The 26,588-nt window shown below is 43.7% G+C and overlaps 1 protein-coding gene across 5 annotated transcripts in view; it reads right to left on the reverse strand.

The window, feature by feature from the left end:
- ACACA (acetyl-CoA carboxylase alpha) overlaps positions 1-26,588 on the reverse strand; it is a 277,236-nt gene that overhangs the window by 33,005 nt on the left and 217,643 nt on the right. For all 5 annotated transcript variants that reach the window (XM_087956715.1, XM_087956703.1, XM_087956708.1 and 2 more), the window contains 5 exons: positions 19,541-19,637; positions 16,573-16,669; positions 15,535-15,670; positions 3,578-3,755; positions 554-666 (listed from right to left, as the gene is read on the reverse strand). In XM_087956715.1, coding sequence (XP_087812841.1) covers positions 554-666; positions 3,578-3,755; positions 15,535-15,670; positions 16,573-16,669; positions 19,541-19,637 — 621 coding nt within the window. The remainder of the gene's footprint in view (positions 1-553; positions 667-3,577; positions 3,756-15,534; positions 15,671-16,572; positions 16,670-19,540; positions 19,638-26,588) is intronic.

Consider the following 26,588-nt stretch of genomic DNA (forward strand, 5'->3'; position numbering starts at 1 on the left):
TTGCATTCTTTTTAGAAAATCATTGAGGCCACCTGGAGTTTTGTCCTCAGGGTCAACCTGAGAAGTGCAAATGGGTGTAGAGCTTTTTTGGAACTGCTGAAAGGACTGTGTTGTGTAGCTGTGCTTTCTGCAGGATGTTTTCTGCCCTGTGAAGTAACAACGAAGGGACATAGGGCAGAAAACATCCTGCAGAAAGCACAGCTACACAATACAGTCCTTTCAGTAGGTCCAAGAGGGCTCCACACCCATTTGCACTACTCAGGTTGACTGAGAGGACGCAGACAAGCCTCCAAGCGGCCTCAAGGACTCTCTAAAAAGGATGCAAACGACCAGCTGTCCGCAAGAAGTATAAATTCTTCCGTTCCTCACCATCTAGTCACAGCTGAGGAAGCTTCTTGGATGAGAAGCAAAAACGTCTTCAGAGAAAAACAAGGAAGTCCAATTGCCTCTTGAAAAAGCAGCTTTGGGACTTTTTTCAGTGCCATTTAACGGTTACTAAACAACCTATTGTAAGCCAAGGACTACCTGACATAAGCAACCCACCGAAACTTACCAAGTCGCTCTGCCAGTCCCATATAGACGGGATCCACACGCCTCATGGTTTTTACTAAGTCTTTCTTTCGGAATTTGATTTCCACTGTCCCTTCAGGTTCCAAAACGCCACCTCTGAAAAAAGATGTTTTAACAGAATTATCATACAAAACATTGAGGGGGTCAACACAAAATAAAGACAAAATAAGCAGCCTTTTAGAAATTCTGACTTCTTTAAAAGCTCTCTTAGCTGTTAATGGAAGAAACAGAGGCTGAAAGAATGGGTTAAAAACATGTCAGCACAGAACAAGCTGGGTCAGTTAGAAAGGAGGCTGGAAAAAAAAAGAGAAAATAAGGCTAAAAAAACTAAAACCTTGAAGGAAACCAGGATAAGGAAGGGAACTAAGTTGAAATTTATACTTTATATTTATTTGAATTAGCCAGACAACTTTCACTGCAAAATTGAAGACAGGGAAAAACCCCTAATAAACAGAAGAAATGTGTTTAAGCTACTGGAATCTTCATAAAATGAAGCAAGGTAAGAACCTAAAGTGAGATAAAAGCATATTTTAATAATCAAAGTACAGATATAAATGCTATGTCCTTCTAGTAAACCCATAGATAATAGTAGTTGTTTTTTCACTGATCTAGCCTTACATTGTACAAGGGAACAGATATGGGATCATTCATTGTACTCATATACTACATACAGGTAATCCTCAGCTTATGACCACAATTGAGGCCAACATTTATGTTACTAAGCAAGATAGTTATCAAGAGAGTTTTGCCTCATTTTGCGACCTTTCCTGTCACAATTGTTAAGTGAATCCATGCAGTTGTTTAAGTTAGTAACACTCCTCTCTATGCTGTTCCTTGAAACTACAAGCAATTGGCTGAAATTTGAGAACAGCTGGGAGATTATGTACCTTTTTTTTACCTCTTTCTATACCCTTGAAAAAATAACTAGCAGATTTCAGTTTCTTTAGGAGATAATAAAGATGATATTGTTGCTTTTTTATAGTACATTAGGCAAGTTGCTTGACTGTCCCCATATGTGTGTTCTATTGATAATGATTATGTTGTTTTGGGTTAGTTTTATGAGATGTATTAATGGCTATGGAGCATAATGTTATGAGTAGTTAGTTATAATTTAGATCTTAAATGTTGTTTTATGATTCGTACCGAGACTTAAGCATTTTAAATATGATAAGATTAGCTCTGATTTTATTTTTATTTTTTTGCAACAATAAAGTATTGGAAATAAATTACATAAAGGGGTGTAGGGCAGAGAGGGTATTCAGCAGGTTCTGACCAGTTCTGGAGAACCAGTAGAAATTTTGAGTAGTTCAGAGAACCAGCAAATCCCACCTCTGACTGGCCCCGCCCCCATCTCTTCTCTGCCTCCCGAGTCCCAGCTGATTGGCTGGGTCTTCTTTGGTTGCCCTGCACAGGAGAACGGAGCCGGAAAGCAGGTTAGTGGAATGAGGAGGAAATGGGATTTTGCAATAACCTTCCCCTGGAGCGGGATGGGAATGGAAATTTTACAGTATTCTTCCCCTGCTACACCCACCAAGACACGCCCACCAAGCCACACCACGTCCACTAAGCCAGTGATCCCCAACCTTTTTTATGCCGTGGCCCGGTACCAGCATCAGCTGGGCGCCATCTTTTTGATGAAAAAGTGCTTCCGGTGACCTCACGGAAGCACTTTTTCATCAAAAGAAAGCGGCGCCAACGCTTCGGTGAGCTTTTCCGGGTAGAAATGGCTTTCTCGCGGAAAAGCTCACGGAGCGCTGGCGCCGCCATCTCTTTTGATGAAAAAGTGCTTCCGGTGAGCTTTCTCCGGAAAAGCTCACGGAAGCACTTTTTCATCAAAAAGATGGCGGCGCCCAGCAAGCCAGCGGCCCGGTAGGACTTGTTCCGCGGACCGGCCCGGTCCGTGGACCAGTGGTTGGGGACCCCTGCACTAAGCCATGCCCACAGAAACGGTAGTAAAGAAATGTTGAATCCAACCACTGGTATAGGACTGTCTGCCTCTCTTTCTCTCTGTCTATCTGTTCGTTAGCAAGAATTCCATCCGAAAACTGAAGGGAATGCATCTAAAATTGGCATGGAGGAAGAAACTGGAAAAATGAAAACGGGATTTGAAAACGGACTGGATGATGCCAGATTGGGGGAAAACCGTTTCTGAAAATTCCCTCAATACAGGTAGTCCTTGTCCTACAATCGTTCGCTTACCAATCATTCTAAGTTGCACTGGCACTGAAACAAGCGATGTAAGACTGTGCTTGGTAACCTAAATATATTTACAATAGTTGCAGCATCCTGGGGCCATGTGATCGCCATTTGCAACTCTTCTAGCAAGCTTCTGAAAAGCAAAGTCAATGGAGGGAGCCACATTTGCTTAACGACCCCATGATTCACTTCACGCCTGTAGTGATCCGCCTTAACGTCGTGGTGAATAAGGTTGTAAAATGGCGACACAATTCACTGAACAACCATCTTGCTTACCCATGGGAATTCTGGTCCCATTTGTGTAAATCTGGGTGTCACTATTGAAAAACACTTAAGCTTCCTGTAATCATTATTGCTCTTCAACTTGACAATGTACTGGGCGGAAAGACGGGTGAGATGGGATGTGGAGGCTACAATCTTCAACCGTGAGAGCCAAGGACACTTCTGCAGGTGTCTGCCAAGATGTGGACTGTTGTCAAAACAAAAGGCTGATTCCCAATTGGACCATGTGACCTGCAGTCACAGAGCTGAGGTGGCGCAGTGGTCAGAGTGCAGTGCTGCAGGCTACTTCTGCTGACTGCTGGCAGCCTGCAATTTGCCAGTGTGAATCTCACCAGGCTCAAGGTTGACTCAGCCTTCCGTCCTTCCGAGGTCAGTAAAATGAGGAACCAGATTGTTGGGGGCAAATAGGATGATTCAATAAACTGCTTAGAGAGGGCTGTAAAGCATTGTGAAGCAGTATATAAGTCTAAGTGCTATTGCTATTGTCATCTCAAAGCTATGCTAAACCACATCAGAAGAATAGACTCACCTGCTGTCCCGGTCAGCGTACAATTCCATATGTCGAGGATTAATGGTGGGGTCGATCACCACCCAGGACCCTCCTCGGAGTTCTGCTTGGGGTGGGATATAAACAAGGACCGGTTGCTTATATTCTCGCAGACCGTCTACAATGTAGGCCCCAAATTTCAGCACCTGGTCATACATATCTGGAGAGGAGAAGGACATAGAAGTAAGAAGGGAGTCTTGTCATGCCATGTTGGAATTTGATTCCGAGGGAGAGGTCGAGCAGCTGACAGGGAGTGGGAGTGTGGCTCTGGAAGAAACTGGGGAAGGACACAGTCCAGCTGGGCCTTCAGAGGAAGACCCGGGGCCACCCCCACTTCATCCTAGGGCACGCAGGGAGGAACGGAGAAGGGAGTAACGTGAATTACATGGGTTACGGGGGAGAAAAGGCCCTGATTCCCTTCATTAGCTGCAGCTGGGAAAACAGGATTTAAAAAGGGGCTTCACCTACTTTTGTGACTTTGTTGCTTTTGTGCCACACCCCGGGTCATCACAGTTCTGATATTTTCTCCTTAATAAATGCCCCTTCCCTCGCCTCCACTTTGACTTGTGAGATTCACTGGTTCAAGCATTTGGCCCCAATCACTTTTTAAGAGAAGACTGAGACAACCTCATGGAAGGAAGAAATCCTTCCAACAGTCTTTACACACAGACGGCTAAATTGAACTTGTCGTCTGTCGGCCGCTGGACCCTCCAGCAGCCAAATCAGAGGAGGAGGAGGAGGAAGCGTGGGAGTCAAGGTCGGCATCAGGGCAACCTAAGATTGCCGAGGGGGGAAGAGGGAATGGAGCTGGCAGAGAGAGAGAGAGAGACAAAGGTGGAGACTGGGCCGTCTGTCAGCCCTCAAACGGAGAGTCAACAGCCCCCAGGTCTGGAGGTGGCTGATGAGGAAGAGGAGGAACAGCTGGGTCCAGTGCCTGACACGTGGATGAGCAGAAGGCAGAGGAGAGGAGAGCAGTGGAAATCTATGGGCCGGTCCTTGGGACGGAAGAACCACCGTTGCTAGTGAAGCCCCACGCTAGCTCTGGGGATAAAAGGCAGGGGGCGGAGATGAATAGATGTGGCAGACAACTGTTCATCTTTCAGACGGATGGACTACGAGGGAACCTTTTTGCCGGGCCTGCCAGCATACCTAATAAAGAAATCTTTTGAGTTCATGTCAGAGGGTTTGTCGTGTTTGGGGACTTGGGTTAGAACACAAACTTGAAAACTGTCTTGGAGCCACAGGATAGAAATGTTCTTCTTCAAGGCTAAATTTGAATATGCAAGACCTGGTATTCAGAGATATACACGTAGTCCTCGACTTACGGCCACTAGTGAGCCCAGAGGTTCTGTTGCTAAACAAGACAGTTAAGTGAGTTTTGCCCCATTTTATGACTTTTCTTGCCACAGTTGTTAAGTGAATCACTGCAGTTAGTTAAGTTAGTAACACAGTTGTTAAGCGGATCCGGCTTCCCCATTGACTTTTCTTGTGAGAAGGTCACAAAAGGTGATCACATAACCTGGGGACACTGCAACGGTCATAAGTACATGCCAGTTCCCAAGCATTTGAATTTTGGTCACCTAACCATAAGGATGCTACAGCGGTCATAAGTGTGAAAAATGATCGTATCACTTTTTGCAACTTTGAATAGTCACTAAACAAATGGCTGTAAGTCGAGGATTACTTGTAGTGTTCCTGAAGATGGAGGTCCAATTCTCAGGGCTCCATGCTTGAGCAGGGCGTTTGACTAGAAGACCTCCAAGGTCCCTTCCAACTCTCTTAATTTGTTATTTTTTTTCCACGCGGGAACGAAAAAAGGTCCGTAATCTTCACACATAGACATTTAAATGTTTTTTTCCCATGGTTGTTAAGTGAATCACATGGTCTTTAAACTGGCTTCCCCCATTGACTTCAGATAACAGATAATCAGAGTTGGAAGGGACCTTGTATGTCATCTAGTCCAACCCTCCCGCCCAAGAGGGAGACCCTATACCATTTCTCACAAATGGCAGTCCAATCTCTTCTTGAAAGTCTCAAGTGATGGCGCTCCCACAACTTCTGAGGGCAAGCCATTCCATTGGTTGATTGTTCTGTCAGAAAGTTTCTCCTTATTTCCAGGTTAAATCTCTTCTTGATCAGTTTCCATCTATTATTTCTTTTCTGGCCTTCGGGTGCTTTAGAAAATAGCTTGACCCCTTCCTCTCTGTAGCAGCCCCTCAAATATTGGAAGATGCTCTCCTGTCTCCCCTGGTCCTTCTCTTCCCTAGAGTAGCCATGCCCAGTTCCTGCAACCGTTCTTCATATGTTTTAGTCTCCAGTCCCCTAATCCTCTTGGTTGCTCTTCTCTGCACTTTTTCTAGAGTCTCAGCATCTTTTTTTATAATGTGGTGATCAAAACTGGATGAAGTACTCTAGGTGTGGTCTTACTAAGGCTTTATAGAGTGGAATTAGTACCTCACTTGATCTTGATTGTATCCCTCTGTTAATGCAACTTATGATTACATTGGCTTTTTGGGCTGCTGCTTGTTGGAAGCCCCCCCATAACTGATGATCATGTGGTCATATGATGCTGCGACCATCATAAATACATGCCAGTGGCCCAGTGCCTGAATTTTGATAATGTGACTATAGGGATGCTGTAATGTAATTAATGTAACTAAAGTAATAAATTCGAGGAATGGTTGAAAGGTATTTTTCAGTGTCTTTGTAACTTTGAATGGCCACTAAACAAACAGTTGTAAATTGAGGATTACCTGTGCTTAATAACCCCCCAAAACTTTGCTTTGATCTAGCGTGATCTTTAATCTGTTCCCAGAAAAGAAGAATATAGTAGAGAAAAAACAGGCATAATTTTGGTTTAATGTCATGTCTGGATGAAAGAAACAATCCTTTTGTTTCCTATAGCAAATGACAAATTTATTGCTAATTAAACAATCATTTTATTATGTAGCGCTGGCAATAAACCACTTGAAACTCCTTTCAGCTAATTCCAGTGTTAAGGAAATAATTGCTCAATTCAAATTATTTTAACCAAATTAATTCTTTAGTAGACTTTTTTTTAAAGTCGCGCTACATAATAAAATAATGGTGTAATTAGTGTGGCATTTTTCACTCCTGCTACGAGCATATATTTTATGTGGAAATAGCAGCCTGAGCTAAAGAGGGCTCATCTGCACTGAGGTGGAGATTTTAAATAAAAAAATAAAAATAAAGAAGAAGGGGAAGTTTTCTGGCAAAGAACTAAATAGGCCGTAGCAATTTTATTCAATTGAAGGCACCAACTGTCTATTGAACTGTAACAGCTAATAGTCATTGATACCGGCACTCAACTTTCTGAGGGGGGGGAAACGATTTTAATCTTGAATGGTTTAAAATTGTATGTATATCTGCTCAGGAAAATGTCGCGGGGAAATCTCTAAAGGGTGTGGATTAGTGGAGCGGTCAAGGCATTTCATTAATGGAGGTAAAGCTGAATTTTTTTTGGCCTGTTCCCCCCCCACCCCAATGCATGGATAGTTTATTACTTTGTTTGTTATTTGTTTAATGGCCCCTGTTTGATTAGTACAGATAGTCCTCGACTTACACCGGACCTCAACAGGGGCACTTACAACTCAGTTCTGGCTAACCCACACCCGCACTCCATGGTCATGCGACTGCCTGGAGTGGAGGCTAAAACACATATAAAGAACGGTTGCTGGAATTGGGTATGTCTAGTTTGATGAAAAGAAGGACTAGGGATGACGTGACAGCAGTCTTCCAATATCTCAGGGGCTGCCACAAAGAAGAGGGGGTCAAGCTATTCTCCAAAGCACCTGAGGGCAGGACAAGAAGCGATGGGTGGAAACTAATCAGGGAGAGAAGCAACCTTAGAATTAAGGATAAATTTCCTGACAGACAGAACAATTAATCAGTGGAAGAATTTGCCTTCATTAAGTTGTGAATTCTCCAACACTGAAAGTTTTTTTAAGAAGAGATTGGACAACTATTTGTCTGAAATGGTAAAGGGCTTCCTGCCTGAGCAGGGGGTTGGACTAGAAGACCTCCAATGTGCCTTCCAACTCTGTTATTCTATGCTATGCAATGCTATGCATATGAAGAACGGTTACAGGAACTGGGCATGGCTAGTCTAGTGAAGAGAAGGTCCTGAGGAGACATGAGAGCGGTCTTCCAATATTTGAGGGGCTGCCACAGAGGGGAGGGGGCCAAGCTATTTTCCAAAGCACCCGAAGGCCAGACAAGGAATAATGGGTGGAAACTGAACAAGGAGAGATTCAACCTGGAAATAAGGGGAACATTTCTGACAGTGAGAACAATCAAACAATGGAACAGAAGTTGCCCTCGTAAGTTGTGGGAATGCCATCACTTGAGACCTTCAAGAAGAGATTGGACTCCCATTTGTCAGAAATAGTGTAGGGTCTTCCGTTTGGGCGGAGGGTTGGACTAGATGACCTATAAGGTCCCTTCCAACTCTGATTATCTGTTATCTGTTATGCTATGCTATGCTATCCTCAATAAATTCTATTCTATTCTATTCTATTCTATTCTATTCTATTCTATTCTATTCTATTCTAATTTAATTCTATTCTATTCTATTCTATTCTAATCCTATTCTAATCCTATTCTATTCTATTCTATTCTATTCAGTATTCGATATTATATTCCATTCCAGAACTCAGCAACTGGCCCCCATTTATAGCTCAATGACAGGGGTTGCTGCAAAAAAAGGTCATAAAATTGAGTTGGTCGGGAGTGATCCACTTTACGACCATCACAATTCATGCTCGTATTGTACAGGCTCCATTACGGTCCTAAGTCAAAGATTACTTATAAGCCAGGCTTCCTACTGATTTAGTAGCTTAAGCCTTTTTGATATGTTTTTTTTTAAAAATAGGTTTATCCCTTGTCCACAGTCTACTGGCTGGGGAATTCTGGGAGTTGAAGTCCATACCTCTTAAAGTGTTCAATGTTGACCAAACTTGAGTTATATCGCTGTTTAAAGGCAGTCTTCAATGTACGATAAAAGTTGAGGCCAGAATTACAGTGGTAAGTTATGCTGATTATTAAGTAGATCATCATGTGGTGGAGCCTGATTTCATGACCTTTTTTATGGTGGTTGTTAAGTGAGACCATTGTTCACAATAGGCATTTTTGGCCAGAAACCAGAAGTAAATGTCAGTTTCCAGCAAAAAATATTGGGAAGCTGAAAATAGCCATAAATAGAGTAACTGAGCACCCAAAATGCAATCACATGACCACAGGGAAGAAGGGTTTTTTTTTTAAACAATCAGAGCTTCAAATCTAGGTTGTAAGTAGCAGGGTCAGTTGTAATTTCAAACTAAACTAAACTAAAGCTAAGCCAGGGGTCCCCAAACTTGTCAACTTAAGACTTATGTACTTCAACTCCCAGAATTCCTCAGCCAGCATCTAAAATGGGACAATATTAACTACTGTCTCCCTTAGCAACAGAAATTTTGGGCTCCATTAAGGTAGTAAGTTGAGGATTACCTATATCTACTCCATAAAAATTTGAAAGGACTTCAAACGAGTTTGCCATCAAACGATGACAAGAAAATATTCCCTATTTCTAACCGTTGTCTAACGTTTAATTACAAGAATAACATTTTAATGATAAACTCCTTGCAATTGAAAAAAAATCCGCTTTCTTGTCCCAAAGGTGCTTTTTCAAGACTCAACTAGACTTTCTGGTTTTTCTTTGAAGATGTTTCGCTTCTCATCCAAGAAGCTTCTTCAGCTCTGACTTGGATGGTGGGGAATGGAAGGATTTATATTCCATTTATATTTATATTCCATTCCCTACCATGCAGTCAGAACTGAAGAAGCTTCTTGGATGAGAAGTGAAATGTCTTCAAAGAAAAACCAGAAAGTCCAGTTGCCTTTCGAAAAAGCAATTTTGGGACAACCATGAGCTGGATGACTGAGAATCTCCATAGATATCAACTTTCTCAGCTTCCCTGTAAAAATAAGGCTGTGGTGGCGCAGTGGTGAGAGTGCAGTATTGCAGGCTAACTCTGCCCACTGCCAGGAGTTCGATCCTGACCGGCTCAAAGTTGACTCAGCCTTGCATCCTTCCGAGGTTGTTAAATGAGGACCCAGACTGTTGGGAACCAGATGCTGACTCTGTAAAACTGCTTAGAGAGGGCTGTAAAGTACTGTGAAGCGGTATATAAGTCTAAGCACTATCGCTATTGCTAAGTGGTGTAAACACCCTTTTCGTTTTCTTTTTCGGTTCTGCAACTGCTGCCTTCTTCTTTTACCCGTGCCTGTCCATTTTAGATCACATTCAAAGCTGGAATTAACCTCAGTCATATTGATAAGAGTCCTGAAGTACCGAAGGGGAAAAAAAAAACAAAAAATGCACCATACAGGACGCGCTTAACAATCCTATAGAAAAGATGCTAAATTCATTACTTTTGGCTGCTGTACAATCGGTGTTGTTGGTTCTTCCTTTAAAGTCTTTTTTTAAAATTCTGATTAAAGTCTCCGGTAACTGTTCCTTTTTATTGTTATTTATAACCTGTCTCAGAGGGTGGTGCAGGAAAAAAAAAGGGGTAACATGAAAAACCCACAGCGAACGACCCCATAGTGCTGCCAGCAAGGCGGTTTAATATCGTTGGGATTTGCATCTTATCAACCCCATTCACGCTGGGCCCGAGACCCCGGTGCTAATTTCCAGTAAATTTCACGCTTGATTTCTCACTGTTGTGGGTCATTGGCAGTTCGTCTAAATAAGCCATTGCCTCCATCTAAATATTCAAAGAGCGTTTTAACACACACACACGTCCAATTTTTCTTTTTAATTTTTTGCAATAGGCGGTAACGTCTTTGTAGCTGGCTGGAATGTGTTTAGAAGAAGGCAGCCGTTCCCTTCTCAATGTGATTTTATTTATTGTACAGAATGTATCTGGATGGGGATATAAATACATGCACGGAAGAGCCAATGTGTATGGATGGCAAGCAAACACACACACACACACACACACACACACACACATGCCCCAGTCTAAATTAGACCCCCTGCACTGACTTGTAAAGAATTTCCCCCTTCCTCCACTAATGTCAATTCTCAACATGGCAAAAGCTCCCTCTAATCTTTTCCTTCTCATTACACACAATTTTAGAGTCATTTTACCCACAGCGCAGCCGTTTCTTAGCAATGTGTGTACATATGCATGTATTTGTGTGTTCTTAGGCTCACCAAGGGGTGCTATAATTGTTTATTTTCATTCCCGGCTTAATCCTTTCCTCCTTCTCCTTGTAGCCCGACTAACACGGAAACTGAAATTGCAAACAACTCTCCAAGGGGGAACTGCGAGATTGACAACGCGAGCCCCGAGTTTTTATACCTGCCTGTGCTGGATAATATCTAAGTAAGAAGTTGTTGGTTTTTGTTTTTTTTAAGGGGAAAGGCAAAACCTTAGGACTGATGGCTTTTCATGCGGAGAATCTATTAGATCCCCAAACCACTCTGCTGGTTCCTAGCCCCTGTTGAGTTTCAGACTGCAGGCTGCTGCGGTGATTTGAGATCAAGGGGGTATTGTGTTTTGACCAGCCACCAACCAACGTTCAATTTTCCTCCTTCTTGTTAGCCTACAAGCTACAGAGATATACAGGTAGTCCTTGACTTGAGACTATTCATAGAGACTGCTCAAAGTTACAACAGCACTGAAAAAAGTAACTTACAGCCAGTCCCTGCACTTACGACCATTGCAGCATCCCCACAGTCACACGACCAAAATTCAGGCGCTTGGCAAACCAGCATGTATATATGATGGTTGCAGCGTCCTGGGTCATAACAGACTAACAGAGTTGGAAGGGATCTTGGAGATCTTCTAGTCCAACCCCCTGCTTAGGCAGGACACCACTTCAGACAAATGGTTATATCCAATCTCGTCTTAAAAACTCCCAGTGTTGGAGCTTTCACAACTTCTAGAGGCAAGTCATTCCACTGATTAATTGTTTTCACTGTCAGGAAATTTCTCCTTAGTTCTAAGTTGCTTCTCTCCTTGGTTAGTTTCCACCTGTTGCTTCTTGTCCTGCCTTCAGGTGCTTTGGAGAATAGCTTGACTCCCTCTTCTTTGGGGCAGCCCCTGAGATATTGGAACACTGCTATTATGCCACCACTAGTCCTTCTTTCATTAAACTAGACATACCCAATTCCAGCAACCGACATGATATATGTTTCAGCCTCCAGTCCCCTAATCCTCTTTCTTGTTCTTCTCTGCACTCTTTCCAGAGTCTCAACATCTTTTTTACATCTTGGTGACCAAAGTTGGATGCAGTATTCCAGTGTTCATGTGATCACCAATTGCAACCTTCTCAACTTGTTCCAGCAAGCGTGGGGGAAAACAGATTTGCTTATTGTTCGAATGACTCACTTAATAACTGCAGCAATTTACTTAACAACCGTGGCAAAAGAGTCGTAAAATTGGGTATAACTTGCTTAACCGTGGTGGCCCAGTGGTTAGAATGCGTACTGCAGGCTACTTCTGCTGACTGCTGGCTGCCAGCAGTTCGACAGTTCGATTCTCACCGGCTCAAGGTTGACTCAGCCTTCCATCCTTCCGAGGTCGGTAAAATGAGGACCTGGATTGTTGGGGGAAATATGCTAACTGTCAATCCTGAAGCTGACCTGACTGAGGCCATTTTGAGGCTTCGGTGTTGCCACACTGGAGCTGAGGGATAAGGAGGGGGAGTAGAGATAGCTGGAGTTTGTAGCCAAAACAAAAGAGTTTCTCTTGGGAATCAAGGGCATTCCCACAGATGGTTGGAGAGAGGAGGAGTGAAGTAACCAGGCAACCAGAAGACACCTTGATTGGACCATGTGGCTGTCCAATAAAACTATTTTTTGAGGAATTCACCTGCCTCGGAGTACTGTTTGCTATGGGTGTATTACTTGGAACCCTGACACTAATTCTGTAAACTGCTTAAAGAGGTCTGTAAACAGGGGTAGGATTCAATATTTGTAACAACCGGTTTGGTGGGCGTGGCTTAGGTGGTGGGCGTGGCTTGGTGGTCATGTGACTGGGTGGACGTGGCTTGGTGGTCATGTTATTGGCTGGGTGTGGCCAACTCAATATCACTCACATCGAGGCATGCATCTCCTCGCCTGGCCTCTCATGACTGTGGGGATGCTGCAACAGTCGTAAGTGTGAAAAATGGTCTGAAAATCTTTTTTCAGTGCCATTGTAACTTTGAATGGTCACTCCACACAAGCAAAGTACCAGCAAAGGAGGGGAAAAAAACTCCAGAGAAGTTCCTGAGACAGGAAGTCTAGTCCTGCCAAGAATGTAATAAGGGTTAATGGAGAGGCAGTTTCTGTAAGCAACACCAGAATGTTTCCTTCCTGCCTTCCTTACAGGATTAGGCCAGTAATTTCTTCTAGCAACCGATTCTCCGAACTGCTTAGAATATTAACAACCGATTCTAGTGAATAGGTGCGAACTGGTAGAATCCCACCCCTGGCTGTAAAGCACTGTGAGGTGGTATACATATCTAGTCGCTATTGCTATAGTGCCGTTATGGTGAACCAAAGGCACGCGTGCCCGAGGTGGCATGCAGAGCTCTCTCTCTGAGCATGTGAGCTGTCGCCCCAATTCAGCTCTAGTGCACATGCGCGGACACCTCCCACTGGCCAGCTGGCCTTCAAGTCTCTGCCGTGGAGGCACGTGGCACACACGGGGGGCAGACAGGTGGGGTTGCATGTGCAGGGCATGGGGCACACACATGGGGTCGCATGTACATGCGCAGAGGGTCATGTGCACATGCATAGGGGGCAGGGCGCATGCACGGGGTGTGTGCATGCATTGCATTTTGGGGATGCGCACGCGCTTTGGGCCCTTGGTGCCGAAAAGGTTACCCATCGCTGCTATAATGCGATTAACAATTGCCTTGCTTAGCAATGGGAATTCTGTTTCCAACGGGTTGTAAGTCGAGGACTCCCTATATGATGATAAAATAGGAAGCCATCTGAGTTTTCAGCCCGATTTGTTTTATTTTTCAGAGCCCCGGGGGAGGGGGGCAAAAGGGTTACTGCAAATAGATGCGTTTCGCCTCCCCAAAGCTTGACATCTCTGTTTTGCATTCTTAATTGAAAAGGAACATGACTGGCACTGCCAAAAGTCACCGTTGTGATGCCAGCATTTAACTATTTGATCCTACAGGGTTTTCAAAAGTCGCTGGAGACCCAGGCAGCGTGCAGAACACCAAACCCTGATTTCCTCTCCTGTTTATGATCATTTGTGTCTATGAATAAAGGGGAGCCTCCATTTGTCTCCGTGAAATTTTTTTAAATGTATCAGTATGAACTTTGGCAGCAGCCCAGAACCATCCTCAGTACAGGTAGACCTCCACTTACGACTGTTCGTTCAACGACCGTTCGAAGTTACAATGGCACTGAAAAAAGGGACTTAACGACCATTTTTCACACTTACAACCGTTGCAGGATCCCCATGGCCACGTGATTTAAATTTGGATGCTTGACAACTGGTTCATATTTATGACGGTTGCAATGTGCCAGGGGTCACGTAGTCCCCTTTCGTGACCATCTGACAAGCCAAGTCAATGGGGAAACCAGATCCACTTAACAACCGTGTTACTCACTTAACAACTGCAGTGATTCACTTAACAACTGTGGCAAGAAAGGTTGTAAAATGGGGCAAAATTCACTTGGCAACTGACATTTTGAGCTCAGTTGTGGTCATAAGTTGAGGACAGCCTGTAAAACAGTGGCTAAATATTGACACGGAAAACCACCAGACCGCATCTTCCCACTGCCATTGATTAATTTTGGTCTGCCCAGTCAACCTAACTTATTTGTTTTTTACATGAGACAAGAATAGCAATACAAGTCGTCTTCGACTTAAAATTATTCATTTGGCGACTGGATTTACTTAAAGACCACATGATTGATAACTGCCATGGTTTGCTTAATAACCTAGGCAAATAAAGGTCCTAAAATAGAGCATAATTCACTTAACTGCCTTGCTTAGCAACAGAAATTTCAGGTTTCACTGGTGGTCATAAGTAAAGGACTACCTGTAGCACTAAACCCAAAGATGGTTTTCTTTTCAACAGGCAACTGGATTTCCTTGTTTTTCTTTGAAGACGTTTCACTTCTCATCCAAGAGGCTTCTTCAGCTCTGACTGGATGGTAGGGAATGGAAGGATTTATATTCCTTGCAGACAGCCGGTCATTTGCATCCTTTAGAGAGCCGTCGAGGCCACTTGGAGGTTTATCTGTGTCCTCAGGTCTTTGAAAGACGTTTTGCTTCTCCTCCAAGAAGCTTCTTCAGCTCTGACTGGATGGTGGAGAATGGAAGGATTTATACTCCTTGCAGACAGCCGGTCATTTGCATCCTTTTTAGAGAGTTTTGAGACCACTTGGAGGTTTATCTGTCTTTTCAGGGTCATCTAAGTGATGCAAATGGGTGTGGAGCCTTCTTGGAACTGCTGAAAGGACTATGTTGTCGACTGGAGATAGATGATATCTATCCTTCCCCCTCTGTTAAGAGAGGGCGGCTCAATTTGGACATAGGTGGCCTCTTGGACCGCCCCCTTTCAAGCCAGACCTTGAGGACACATATGACTCAATGACTCTCCAAGGAATGCAAATGACCAGCTGTCCACAAGGAATATAAATCCTTCCATTCCCCACCAACCAGTGAGAGTTGAAGAAGCTTCTTGGATGAGAAGTGAAACATCCTCAAAGAAAAACAAGAAAGTCCAGCTGCCTCTTGAAAAAAGCACCTTTGGGACAACCATGACTTGGGTGAACTGAGAATCTCCATAAACAGACACCACTAAACCCACTCCTAAATTCCAATAATCGTCCCTGTCATCTGCTTTCTACCAGCACCACAGTTTCTCACCGTACTCCTTCCTCTTTTCTTTTTCTTTCTTTTTTTTTTTACAATAATCACCTTTCATTCCACCTGAGAAACCTCTCCAGTTGGCGAAGACGATCAGCGGAAGTCCCTCCCGATTAAAATCCTTGATGGCTTCTGCGGTTTTGAAAGCAGAGTCAGGAAACCACACCTGGCCAGCTTGCTGGATAATCTGTGGCAGGGGGTGGAAAGAGGGAAGATCAATAATACACCATACTCTTACCGACGGAGGTAGAGCAAAGTCTGGTACGTAAATAAGGAGTAAACCCCACACTCACTTGCACTGATGATGTTACTTAATCGAGGAATGAAATATATGCAAGCCAACCATGACGCTCAGAGAGGACGCTACAGGTTTTGAATTAGAACAGACTTACTAGATCTGGCATGCCAAAATCCAAGCATCTAATGTTTCCCAAGTGGTCATATACAGGTGTTTTCAGCCCATATGTGGGTTGCACACCTGTACAGACCCAAACCTTGTTCCAAGGAAACAAACACGAAAAGGAGGTAACAGCAAAATCTTTTAATGATTCTTTATGAATTCCGTTCCTTCACGGTTAAAAGGCTGTTTCAAACTAATTGTCTCTGATAAGAACGAGCCTTGCCAAGGTTGTGCAAGGCTGCCAAGAACACTAGATAAAGTTACTGTGAAATATTTCAAACACAAAGAGTCTCCAAACACCAACCAAAATATTCTAAACATCCACAAGGCTTGAGTGCAAAAACTTCTTTGCTTCCTGCAAAGAACTCCGGTTTCTCAGCTGACTTTTATCTCTTAAGGGAGGGGCCATCACCTTGCGGCCTTACTCCTGAGTCACCTGGGCTGCTGCAGTTGCTCTTTCCTTTGAGCAGCCCTGAGCGCAAGCGCACTGGGCCCAGGCTCCTCAGGGACCTCTTCATCACTGCTGCCAGCCTCCACAATCTCCGAAGGCAGCATTCCACTCCCTGATAGTCCTGGCCCCACCCCTGCATCACATGCAGGCCCATCATCTGAGTCCTCGCTCTCCGAGACCTCAGCTGTCCACACCTGCTGCCGGCAAACCACAACACTACCTTAGAAACAACGCTTACCTTGGCTTCTGAGTCTAGATTTGCGGGATCTGCAGGAATGCTCAGTTCTACTGTCCTTGTTTCAACAGCAACCACTCCAAGAGGTATGCCGCCTAGCCTAGTAAAAAACAACAACACAATATTAAACACATAGGCAACATTCCCTAGCTTTGTTCGAAACTCTGCTCGTGGTTTTTAAAACCTGCGTAATGCTTAGAAGAACCCTCAGCCGAAATTGTTTCTATAAAATACACTGAATATAGATAAAGGCAAAGATTTCCCCTGTCCAATTGTGTTTGACTCAAGAGCAGGGCCACAGGGTGCTTAGATCTGGCCCACGGGCACACCCTGGAAACAGCGAAGGACCGGCCCATGGTGCCTCTGCCAGCCGAAACAGAGCATAGGGAGACCGTGCACGGCCCACCAGGGCTCTTTTTTCGGCCATGATGGCCTCTTGCAGCCCTCTGCCAGCGAAAATGGAGCTCAGGGAAGCCTCGAGCTCCATTTGCACTGGTAGAGGGTTACAGGAGGCCATTGCGGCCAAAAATGGAGCCTTGATGAGAGACATCAAGCTGGACACGCCCCAGGTCATGCCCCCCCCTCCACCCAAAGTCAAACACAACCCTGATGCGGCTGTCAATGAAATTGAGTTTGACACCCCTGCTCATCGCTGTTTCTTAGCCAAGGGAGCCAGCATTGTCCAAAGACATTTCCGTGGTCAAGTGTCCAGCATGACTATACACTGAAGCACATGGAATGCGGTCTCCTTCTCCCCAAAATGATACCTATTTATCTACTTTACATGCCTTCAAACTGCTAGGTGATCAGGAGCTGGAGCAGGTAATGGGAGCTCACCCCCGTCACAAAATGCTTGGGTGTCAAACCTGGGCTGTCAGCTTTCCAGCTGACAAACTCAGCATCTTTAACCGGTGAGCCATCACGCCCTTAAACTGAACATAAAGAACATAAAATAATAATATTGAGGAGCCAAATTACATAAATAGATGTAATCAGCCACCCAAATTCTAGATTGGGTGTGATTACAGACCCACAGAGACATGGATTGTGCACACTTTGAAAACGATTTGGGAGAAACGTTTCCACCTTGGATGAAATGTTTCCACAACTCCTTTCTGTTTCTCTTTTCAAACTTTCTTGCAAGTCTGAGAAACAGTTAGTGTAACTTTAAAATCTGGTAGTGATTTTAATGAGTTGGACTCTTTAAAGCAGCAGTGTCTTTTTTCAGGCCACTTCCCCATAACAAAGCATTATGATCTAATTTTTTTTTAAAAAAGGATACAAAATGATGGATTAAATACAAACCACAGGTAGTCCTCGACATACAACAGTTCATTTAGTGACTGTTCAAAGTTACAACAGCACTGGAAAAAGTGACTGCTGACCGTTTTTCAGACTTATGACTGTTGCAGCATTCCCATCAAAATCCGGATACTTGTCAACTGACTCATATTTACGACGGTTGCATTATCCCATGTGTCATGTGATCACCTTTTGTGACCTTCTTAAAAGCAAATCCAATGGGGAAGCCAGATTCACTTAACAACCGGGTTACTAACTTATCAACGTCAGTGATTCACTTAACAACTGTGGCAAGAAAGGTCATAAAATGGGGCAAAACTCACTTAGCAAATGTTTCAATGAGCAACGGAAATTTTGAGCTTGTTGTGGTCATAAGTTGAGGACTGTAATGTTTTCTATTAAAACTGTAGCTGTAATGTTTTCTATTAAAGTTCAAAAATATACCTACAGATCCACAAGGATCATGTACAGTCTTGAGCAGTGATGGCAAACTTTTTTGTTGTGGTGTGCTGAAAGTGTGTGCGTGCCGGCACCCAAAATTCAACGTGCCCCCCCCTGCACTGTGCATGCGCACCCCCACCTGCACTGTGCATGCTGAAACACCCCCTTACCTGCACTGTGCATGCGTGTGCCTCCCAGCTGATTTCGGCCCATTTGCGGCCGTTTTTGCCCTCCCAGAGGCTCGAGGGAAGTCTCTACAGCCTTGGGAGGATGAAAAATGGGCCTTCCGGAAATACCGGAAGTGACGGACGGGCCTGTTTTTCGGCCTCCAAAGGCTACGTAGGCTTCCCTTGAATCTTTGGGAGGGTGAAAACAGCCTCAAATGGCCGAAAATCAGCTGGGAGGCGCGCACATGCGCAGTGTAGGTAAGTTTGGCTGGGGCTCATGCGCCTGCACAAATGGCTCTGCGTGCTACCTGTAGCACGCGTGCCATAGGTTCGCCATCACGGGTCTTGAGTATTTGGCTTACAACTGGGCTCATTTTGGCCTTGAAGTGAGTGGTCCTGGCCTTATGAAAAATGTTCTGAAACAGCTCCTGATTCCTGCTCAGAACATGTCCCAAACAATTAGAACTAGCATCAAAACCCCTTTTGTCAAGATCAAAAGAGCTTTCTGAGGCTCAGAACATTTTGAATTCAAAACATTTTGCAACCCGGTCATTTTGCGTTTTGCATTTGCCAATAGCACAGAATGACCCCGATTCCTTTTTTAATTCCGTTATCTTGCCATCTTACAGGGTTCTTATGCTGATAACAAGAATCCTAAGTGCTCCGAGGCTGCTAATCGTGCTCTACGCATGATTATTACTGTTGCTGATGTTCTTAAAGACTTCTGTCAGGGCTCCGACAATCCATCCCCATTCGAATCATGAGCATCTCTCAGAGTTTTAAAAAAAATCATTTATTAGGAGTCAACATGTCAGTGTTACCTGGGTGCAGCCGACTCTAAGATCATTAATTTCCCCCTTGACCATACACCCCCTGGATGTATATTCTCCAATGGAACACATTCATAGCCAAGAGTCATCAATCATGCTCTCCAGTAATAATCTTGCCCGCCAGAAGCTTCGGCTGCCTAGCAATTATCTAAGGTATGCATTACTCCCCCCACTCCCTTTCTGCTGACAACTCTTAAAGACCAGAGAAATATTTTTGAGTTGACAACTTACCTGGCTCTGCCAACCACAACCGTCTGAGCCCAGGGTTGCATGATCTCCAAAAAAGAGCCGTAATCAAAGAAACCGCTCAGCCACTGGCCCTTCTGAGCTACAAAGTTGGGGAGAAAAGGAGAAATATTAAGAAGACTGGAAACTTACTTGGTGCCATGGAAGATCTTGGTTTGGAGAACAGAAGAGAAGACTTGAGTTCTACTGGAATGGTGAATCTTCTTTCCGTGTCCCAAAGGTGTTTTTCCCCCGCAAAAGGCAACTGGTTTTTTTTTTTTAAAAAAAAACTTTTTGTTTTGCCTTGAAGCTTCTTCAGAACTGAAGAAACTTCTTGGAGGAGAAGCAAAATGCCTTCAAAGAAAAACAAAGAAAGTCCAAAAAAAGCACCTTTGGGACAACCATGACCTGGATGGCTGAGAATCTCCATAGATATCTTTCCAATGTCCAAGATGTCCAGGAAGAAGACAGTAAAGAGAGCTTCCCAACTATCATTTGTCCACTCTTCCCCTCATTCCTTTCTTCTTTTCTATTATGGGACTGAGAGCTTATCTTGAATGTTTGGACTTCAGTTCCCAGAATTCCCCAGGTAGCAGAGCTGACGGGACAATTCCGGGAGTTGAAGTTCATAGGTCTTAAAGTTGCCAAGATTGGATACCCCTGACCTTTATAAATATTAGGTGCTTTAGAAGCAATGGCTAAGTTTACATAACAGTGAGATCCCCACCGTTTCTTCTTGATGTCCACATTACGGTCTCTGCTTCACTCAGTTTTTCAGTTTCTTAAATATTAGGCAAAATTAAAAACAGAAATGGCATTTTTATTTCCAACAATGCCCTTAGGTTCCCAATAGGTCACTCCAGCATTTTTTAGAAAACAATGGTGTGTAGCAACAGCCCACTACTCAGGGGTAGGATTCTACCGGTTCGGGCAAACCGGTAGCTCCGATGATCAGCTGTGAGCGAACTCGTTTGCTCTGACGATCAGCTGTTGGGTCCACCAGCCTGCCCCAGTTCTAGTCTGTGCTTTATATCCTGGTTTTCAAGCTCAGTTGATTCATGCGGCAGAGCGGATTGTCGCACCTCAGCTTTTTAACACAGAGAGATTGCTGGAGAAGGTCAGTAGCAAATGCTCTGTGCATGCGCAAACCATGCGCTCACCAAACCGGTTGTTACACCGGTTGAATCGCCCTCCTGTCACTACTATGTTTGTAAATTTGCTTACTTGTCCAGAAAAAGCCAAAGATCAGCTGGAAACTGACAGGACACAATACGTTTAACTCATTCACTGAATTAACTTATGTACTCCTTTCACAGAATGCACTGACCACACAGGTTGGATTTCAACAACTTAAGTCACTTTAAAACTAACCCAGATTAACACTGTCCTAGCCAATGTATTTTGCAAGTGAATTTGTAAGACCTTTTCCTGACTTGTGTAAACGTGTTGTCCGAATATAGCTGTTGAATGTCAAGGAAGAATTTAGTCTATAAATCTTAACTACCTCACAGGGTTGTTGTTGCGGGGAAAATAGGAGGAGGAAAATGCCTTGGATATGTTCACTGCCTTGAGTTATTTATAAAAAAATAATAATGGTAGGACACAAATAAATAAATAATCATTTAAAACATATACTGGAAGCTTTCAAGAAGAGGCTGGACTGCCATCTGTCAGAAATGGTGTAGGGTCTCCTGTTTGGGTGGGGAGGGTTGAACTAGATGACCTACAAGGTCCCTTCCAACTCTTGTTATTCTGTTATTCTTCAAAAAAAATCTTTATCTAGTCTCTCTTATCAGCTGTACTTTGCTTATTCTCAGAAGCTGACACACACATCTCTCATAAACACCCTGTATCAATTTTGGACTTCCATCCACCCTGCCACAAACAGGTTGGATATCAGCGTACATTTTATCCTGATCACCTTAAGAAACAAACGTCTCATTTTTAACAAATTGCACCAGGAGTGACATATTAAAATGACAAAACCCGTCTGCCTGCCCTCACCAATGGTTGTCTCTTTAATTTGCTCGTCTGCATAAAAAGAGGGCCATTTATCAGCAGAAAGCATCAGTTATTGTTAAATGATGGGGCACGAGGGTAGCAGAGGGAATTTGTGTTGGTTTATATAAATAACTCTACAGGGTGTTTTCCCTCCTCCCCCCTCCTCTCTTTCAAGACACTGCAAGCATTTTTCAAAAGAAATCTTAAGGCATTACAGCTGTTGTTTTTCAAGGGTCTTCAGTTTTCTAAATTACGTGTTATCTTTTAAAGATAAGTTATTAGGGTTCTTCCGCCCAAATGGGCAATGCTGGCAACTAAGACACAGATAATTGACAGTGGCGGGGTGGCAGATTATTTGAGTGCTAATCCACACCACGCAGCAGTCTGGCATATGCTTTGAAGGTAATGTTTCCCGACCTTGGCAACTTTAAAATGTTTGGACTTCAACTCCCAGAATTCCAGAGCGTGCTGCCCGGGGAATTGTGGGAATTGAAGTCCAGGCTTCTTAAAGTTGCTGAGGTCACCAAACGCTGCTTGAAGGTCTCAGATTTGGCTCTTGGGACCTCTTCCCAAGACAAGGGCTGGCTCAACATCTGGAATGTTTGAGCAGCTGTTGAAATCCTAGAGGCCTAGTGATGTTGCCATTAATCCAGCTACAAAGCGATGTTCAAAATACTGGGTTAGTACAAAATTAGGAGAATCCAAAGCAAGGACCTTCAAAGGCCTCTAGGATCTCAAAGCTGCCCAACCCTTCCGGATGTTGACATTGCCTTTGTCTTGGGAAGGAAGTGTTATTCTGGAGTTTGTGAGAAAATGTGGCTCAACTAAGAATAACAGAGTTGGAAGGAACCTTGGAGGTCTTCTAGTCCAACCCCCTGCTCTGGCAGAAAATGCTATACCATTTCAGATAAATGGTTGTCCAGTCTCTTCTTCAAAACCTCCAGTGTTGGAACACCCACAACTTGGGAGGCAAGTCGTTCCACTGATGAATTGTTCTGTCAGAAAATTCCTCCTCAATTCTAGGTTGCTTCTCTCCTTCTTGTTTTGCCTTTTTGGTGCTTTGGAGAGTAGGTTGACCCCGTCTTCTCTGTGATAGACCCTCAAATATTGGAAGACTGCTATCATGTCACCCTTAGTCCTTCTTTTTATGAAACTAGACGTACCCAATTCCCGCAATTATTCTTCATATGTTTTAGCTTCCAGCCCCTTAATCATCTTGCTACTCTTCTCTGCACCCTTTCTAGAGTCCCAACATCAGAACAGAAATCAGCAGAAATCAAATACAAATCCATGATCTTCCTCCCCCATCCCCGTTAAAGTTGCCAAGTTTGAAAAAATCTCTCTCGTAGTGGATAAAGAGGCCGGACTAGGAATAGAGAAAGCTGAGTTCTGGTCAGGTTAATGCTGAAGAACAGAACACGAGACCCAACTGGTTCTAAACATTGATTCCAACTTTCTCTCTTGCCACTACCTTGAATTGGCTTTCTCTGAATCTTCCAATGCACAGACATTGTCTAGAAAACCATTGCAAAAAGAGAAGAAAAGATGATGATGATGATGATGATGATGATGATGAAGAAGAAGAAGAAGAGAAGAAGAAGAAGAAGAAGAAGAAGAAGAAGAAGGAAGAAGAAGAAGAAGAAGAAGAAGAAGAAGAAGAAGAAGAAGAAGAAGAAGAAGAGGAGGAGGAGGAGGAGGAGGAGGAAGAGGAGGAGGAGGAGGAGAAGGAGGAGGAGGAGGAGGAAGGAAGGAGGAGGAGGAAGGAAGGAGGAAGGAAGGGAAAAGGAAGGAAGGAAGGAAGGAAGGAAGGAAGGAAGGGGAAGCTCAGTGTCTTCCCTTTTCTGTTTTGCAATAATTGTGAAAAAGTCCTTTCTTTTCCCCAAAGCCAAGTGCAAAACCAATTAAAAGTGGAGATGTAGGGACGCCAACCTTTGCTGACTCCGACAGAATGGAAAGTGTTTTATCAAGCCTAAACTTGAAATTACTATGTTCTAATATACCCGTTTGCCCTCCACGCACATACACCCCGGTGTAAAACGCGGCCATCTATTTTAAAATTATCTCTTCATCGGAGAGTCCAGAGCTGATCCTTTCGATTCTGGGGCCTCGTGTTGAGCGTCAGTTTGAAGAATATCACGGTGCTATCTCTCCTAATAAACGGCTTTAACTTTTCACCTAAGAGATCTCTCCCTTAACTTATCGGGTAAAATCATCTGCTTCCCTCAACGCCTCTACTAAATTAGAAACCAAAGTCACTCCATTTGGAGGATGCAGGTTCAAGACAAGGCAGATTAATTGCCAGCAAGATGATTTGGGGAGGGGAGAAGCAAGGGAGGGGCAGAACATTAGACTCCAAATTGTCAGGGGGAAAAAAAAAATCTACCCTCATCAACGGTTTCATTCTAAGTAGGAACCAGAAGGCTTTGTAACTTCCTCGGTTCATATTTTGATTTGTGGGAGAAATCTGCCAATTTGCATACAAAATACCGGTAGTCCTCCACTTACAGCCACAATGACCCCAACGTTTCTGTCGCTAAGCGAAACAGTTGTTCAGTGAGATTTGTCCTTCCTTGCCACATTCGTTAAGTGAATCACTGCAGTCGTTAAGTTAGTAACACGGTTGTTAAGTGAATCTGGCTTCCCTATTTGACTTTGTCAGAAGGTTTGTCATGCGACTCCAAGCCTCCGCGACCGTCATAAATATGAATCAGTTGCCAAGAAGTCAAATTTTGATCACATGACCAGTTTCCAACAAAGTCAATGGAGAAAGTCAGATTCACTTAATTAGCTCATGATTCATTTAACATTTAGGGCAAAAAAAAAAAGTCATTAAAATCAGATTTAGCCATGTGATGTTTTACTGAAGGACTGCGTTGCTTCGAGTTTGAAGTTCCAGTCCCAATTGTGGTTGTAAGTGAATATCTGTATCTAGTGTTCCAAGAGACTGCTTCAAACTCAAATCGCTTCCAAAATGGGGAATGCAGCCCATTTTACAGAAAGCACCATTCAGTATTTCAACCAACAGCATTCATGCACTGTCGAGCTGCATTAAAGTAAATATTTCCTTCGCTTAGAAATTGCGCTTTTTAACCATGAGCTTGAAATAAATCTCGCCTCATCCATCGTATTTTTCATAGTTTCAGATCTTCTCTACTGTTGAAAAGTAGCTGCTTAAATCTGGCCTGCAATGTTATTGAGATGCAAGAAAAGATCTGCAATTTTGACTTTCCAAAATATTAGCATGTCTTATTACATCAAACTGAGTTAAAACAAAAAAAAAAAAACCTTGTCTAGAATATATAAACAACACAGACGTCTGGAAACTTAAACCTGCAGGCAGTCTGAAGCAATTTAATAGGAGTCCCGTGAATAGGAATCATAAGATAAATAAATATCTCACAGGACATCATATTGCACTCGTGTCTGAAGCACCGAGGTGCTTCCAGGTTGAAAGGATTATGCCAGTGATGTCAATATTGCCTGAGGTGACACCCTGTTAGGGATTCTTTTCATGTCTCCGGCAGGAGCTGGAGCGAAGGACAAGAGCTCAACCCACCCCACAGCAGCACTCTGGTCTCAAATGCGAGCTTGCTAACCTCCAAACCCAGCCTCCTCACCAGGCAAGCCACCAGGCTCCTATTACAGAACATATAATTGTGTAGAGTGTTTTAGGATGCATATTCTGTGACTTTACTCACAATCACTCATGCCCTTGTCACCTCTTGATTGGACTGCTGAAATGCACTCCACAAAGGGCTGCCCTTGAAAGATTATCCGGTAATTCCGATTCCATCTGTGGTTGTAAGTCGAGGACTACCTGCATTTGTCAAGCTCGCACTGTGCTTTCGCTGTTGCAACCATTATCGCTTCTCAGCTTGCCAACGAACCCCGGGGGGAAGGGAAGGGTGAGATGGAATGTAGGCTGCAGAATGTAGGCTCAAGAAACCCAAGCGTGAGAGCCAAGGACGCTTCTGCAGAAGTTTGCCAAAAGCAGAGATTTCTTCTCATAACAATATAATGACATTCAATTGGACAATGTGACCTGCACTAATAGGGGGAGGAAGAATCATATACTTTTCACTAGCTCAATACCCGCGCTTCGTTACGGAACTATGTGGTCAGGCTTACTTTTTGGGGAGGAAAATAAGGGGGGGAAATTCTGCCTCTGCCTACCAGCCTCCATCGGTATTCATCTGGCTAGCATCCTGTCAGTGTGTGAGAGAGTTGAGGGCTCTTTGGAAACTGAAACAGTATTTGCTGTGTGACAAGAAGACAACAAGGAGCCTAGGCGTGGCTTAGTTCAACTGTTCTGTATTAAAGCTGCTTGATGCTGTAAAACTGAAACTGAAATTCCTCTCCTCTGCTTGTGTTTTGCTTTTGGAACAGATTTCTTTTCAAGTGGGGAGGGGGAGTAGAACTCCTTAGTATTAGGAGTGTTGGGATTAATTTTTTTTTTACTACCGGTTCTGTGTGTGTGGCTTGGTGGGCATGGCAGGGGAAGGATACTGTAAAATCTCCAGTCAGAGGTGGTATTTGCCGGTTCTCCGAAATACTCAAAATTTCCACTACCGGTTCTCCAGAACTGGTCAGAACCTGCTGAATACCACCTCTGAGCATGTTAATAATAATATAGGAAATACTAATTCTCTGATGGTCATTTCGAAAAATTCTTTCTTATTGAGCCCCTAGAACCCAAGAGGAACATACGTGCCAAATTTCAAGTTTGTAGGCTTTGCAGTTCTGGAGATTTTGTGATAATGCCTGAGTGGTATTTCATTTTTATATAGATAGATTATGTGGGTTTGCGGGGGAATTAGGTAGATCTGGTTTTGCCCTCATCAGTGCAGAAATGATGTACAGTACTCAATTCAGTTTTGCATTAAGAAATTGGATTGTCTCGACCGGGCCTGCTTTGGTTGGGTTTCTCAGTCGGAACGTTGACAGGATTGCTATTAACTTTGCAGTAGGCCATGCAAAGTTACTTGACTATGAGATGAGTGTCAACTCATAAAATATTTCTATGGTCTTTTTAGAGTGGCCAACAGAAAGGGAG

The sequence above is a fragment of the Notechis scutatus genome, chromosome 1 (genome assembly GCF_049901735.1).
Source record: "Notechis scutatus isolate UNSWTSFEM ecotype Mainland chromosome 1, rNotScu1.2, whole genome shotgun sequence".
In the NCBI taxonomy this organism is placed as follows: domain Eukaryota; kingdom Metazoa; phylum Chordata; class Lepidosauria; order Squamata; family Elapidae; genus Notechis; species Notechis scutatus.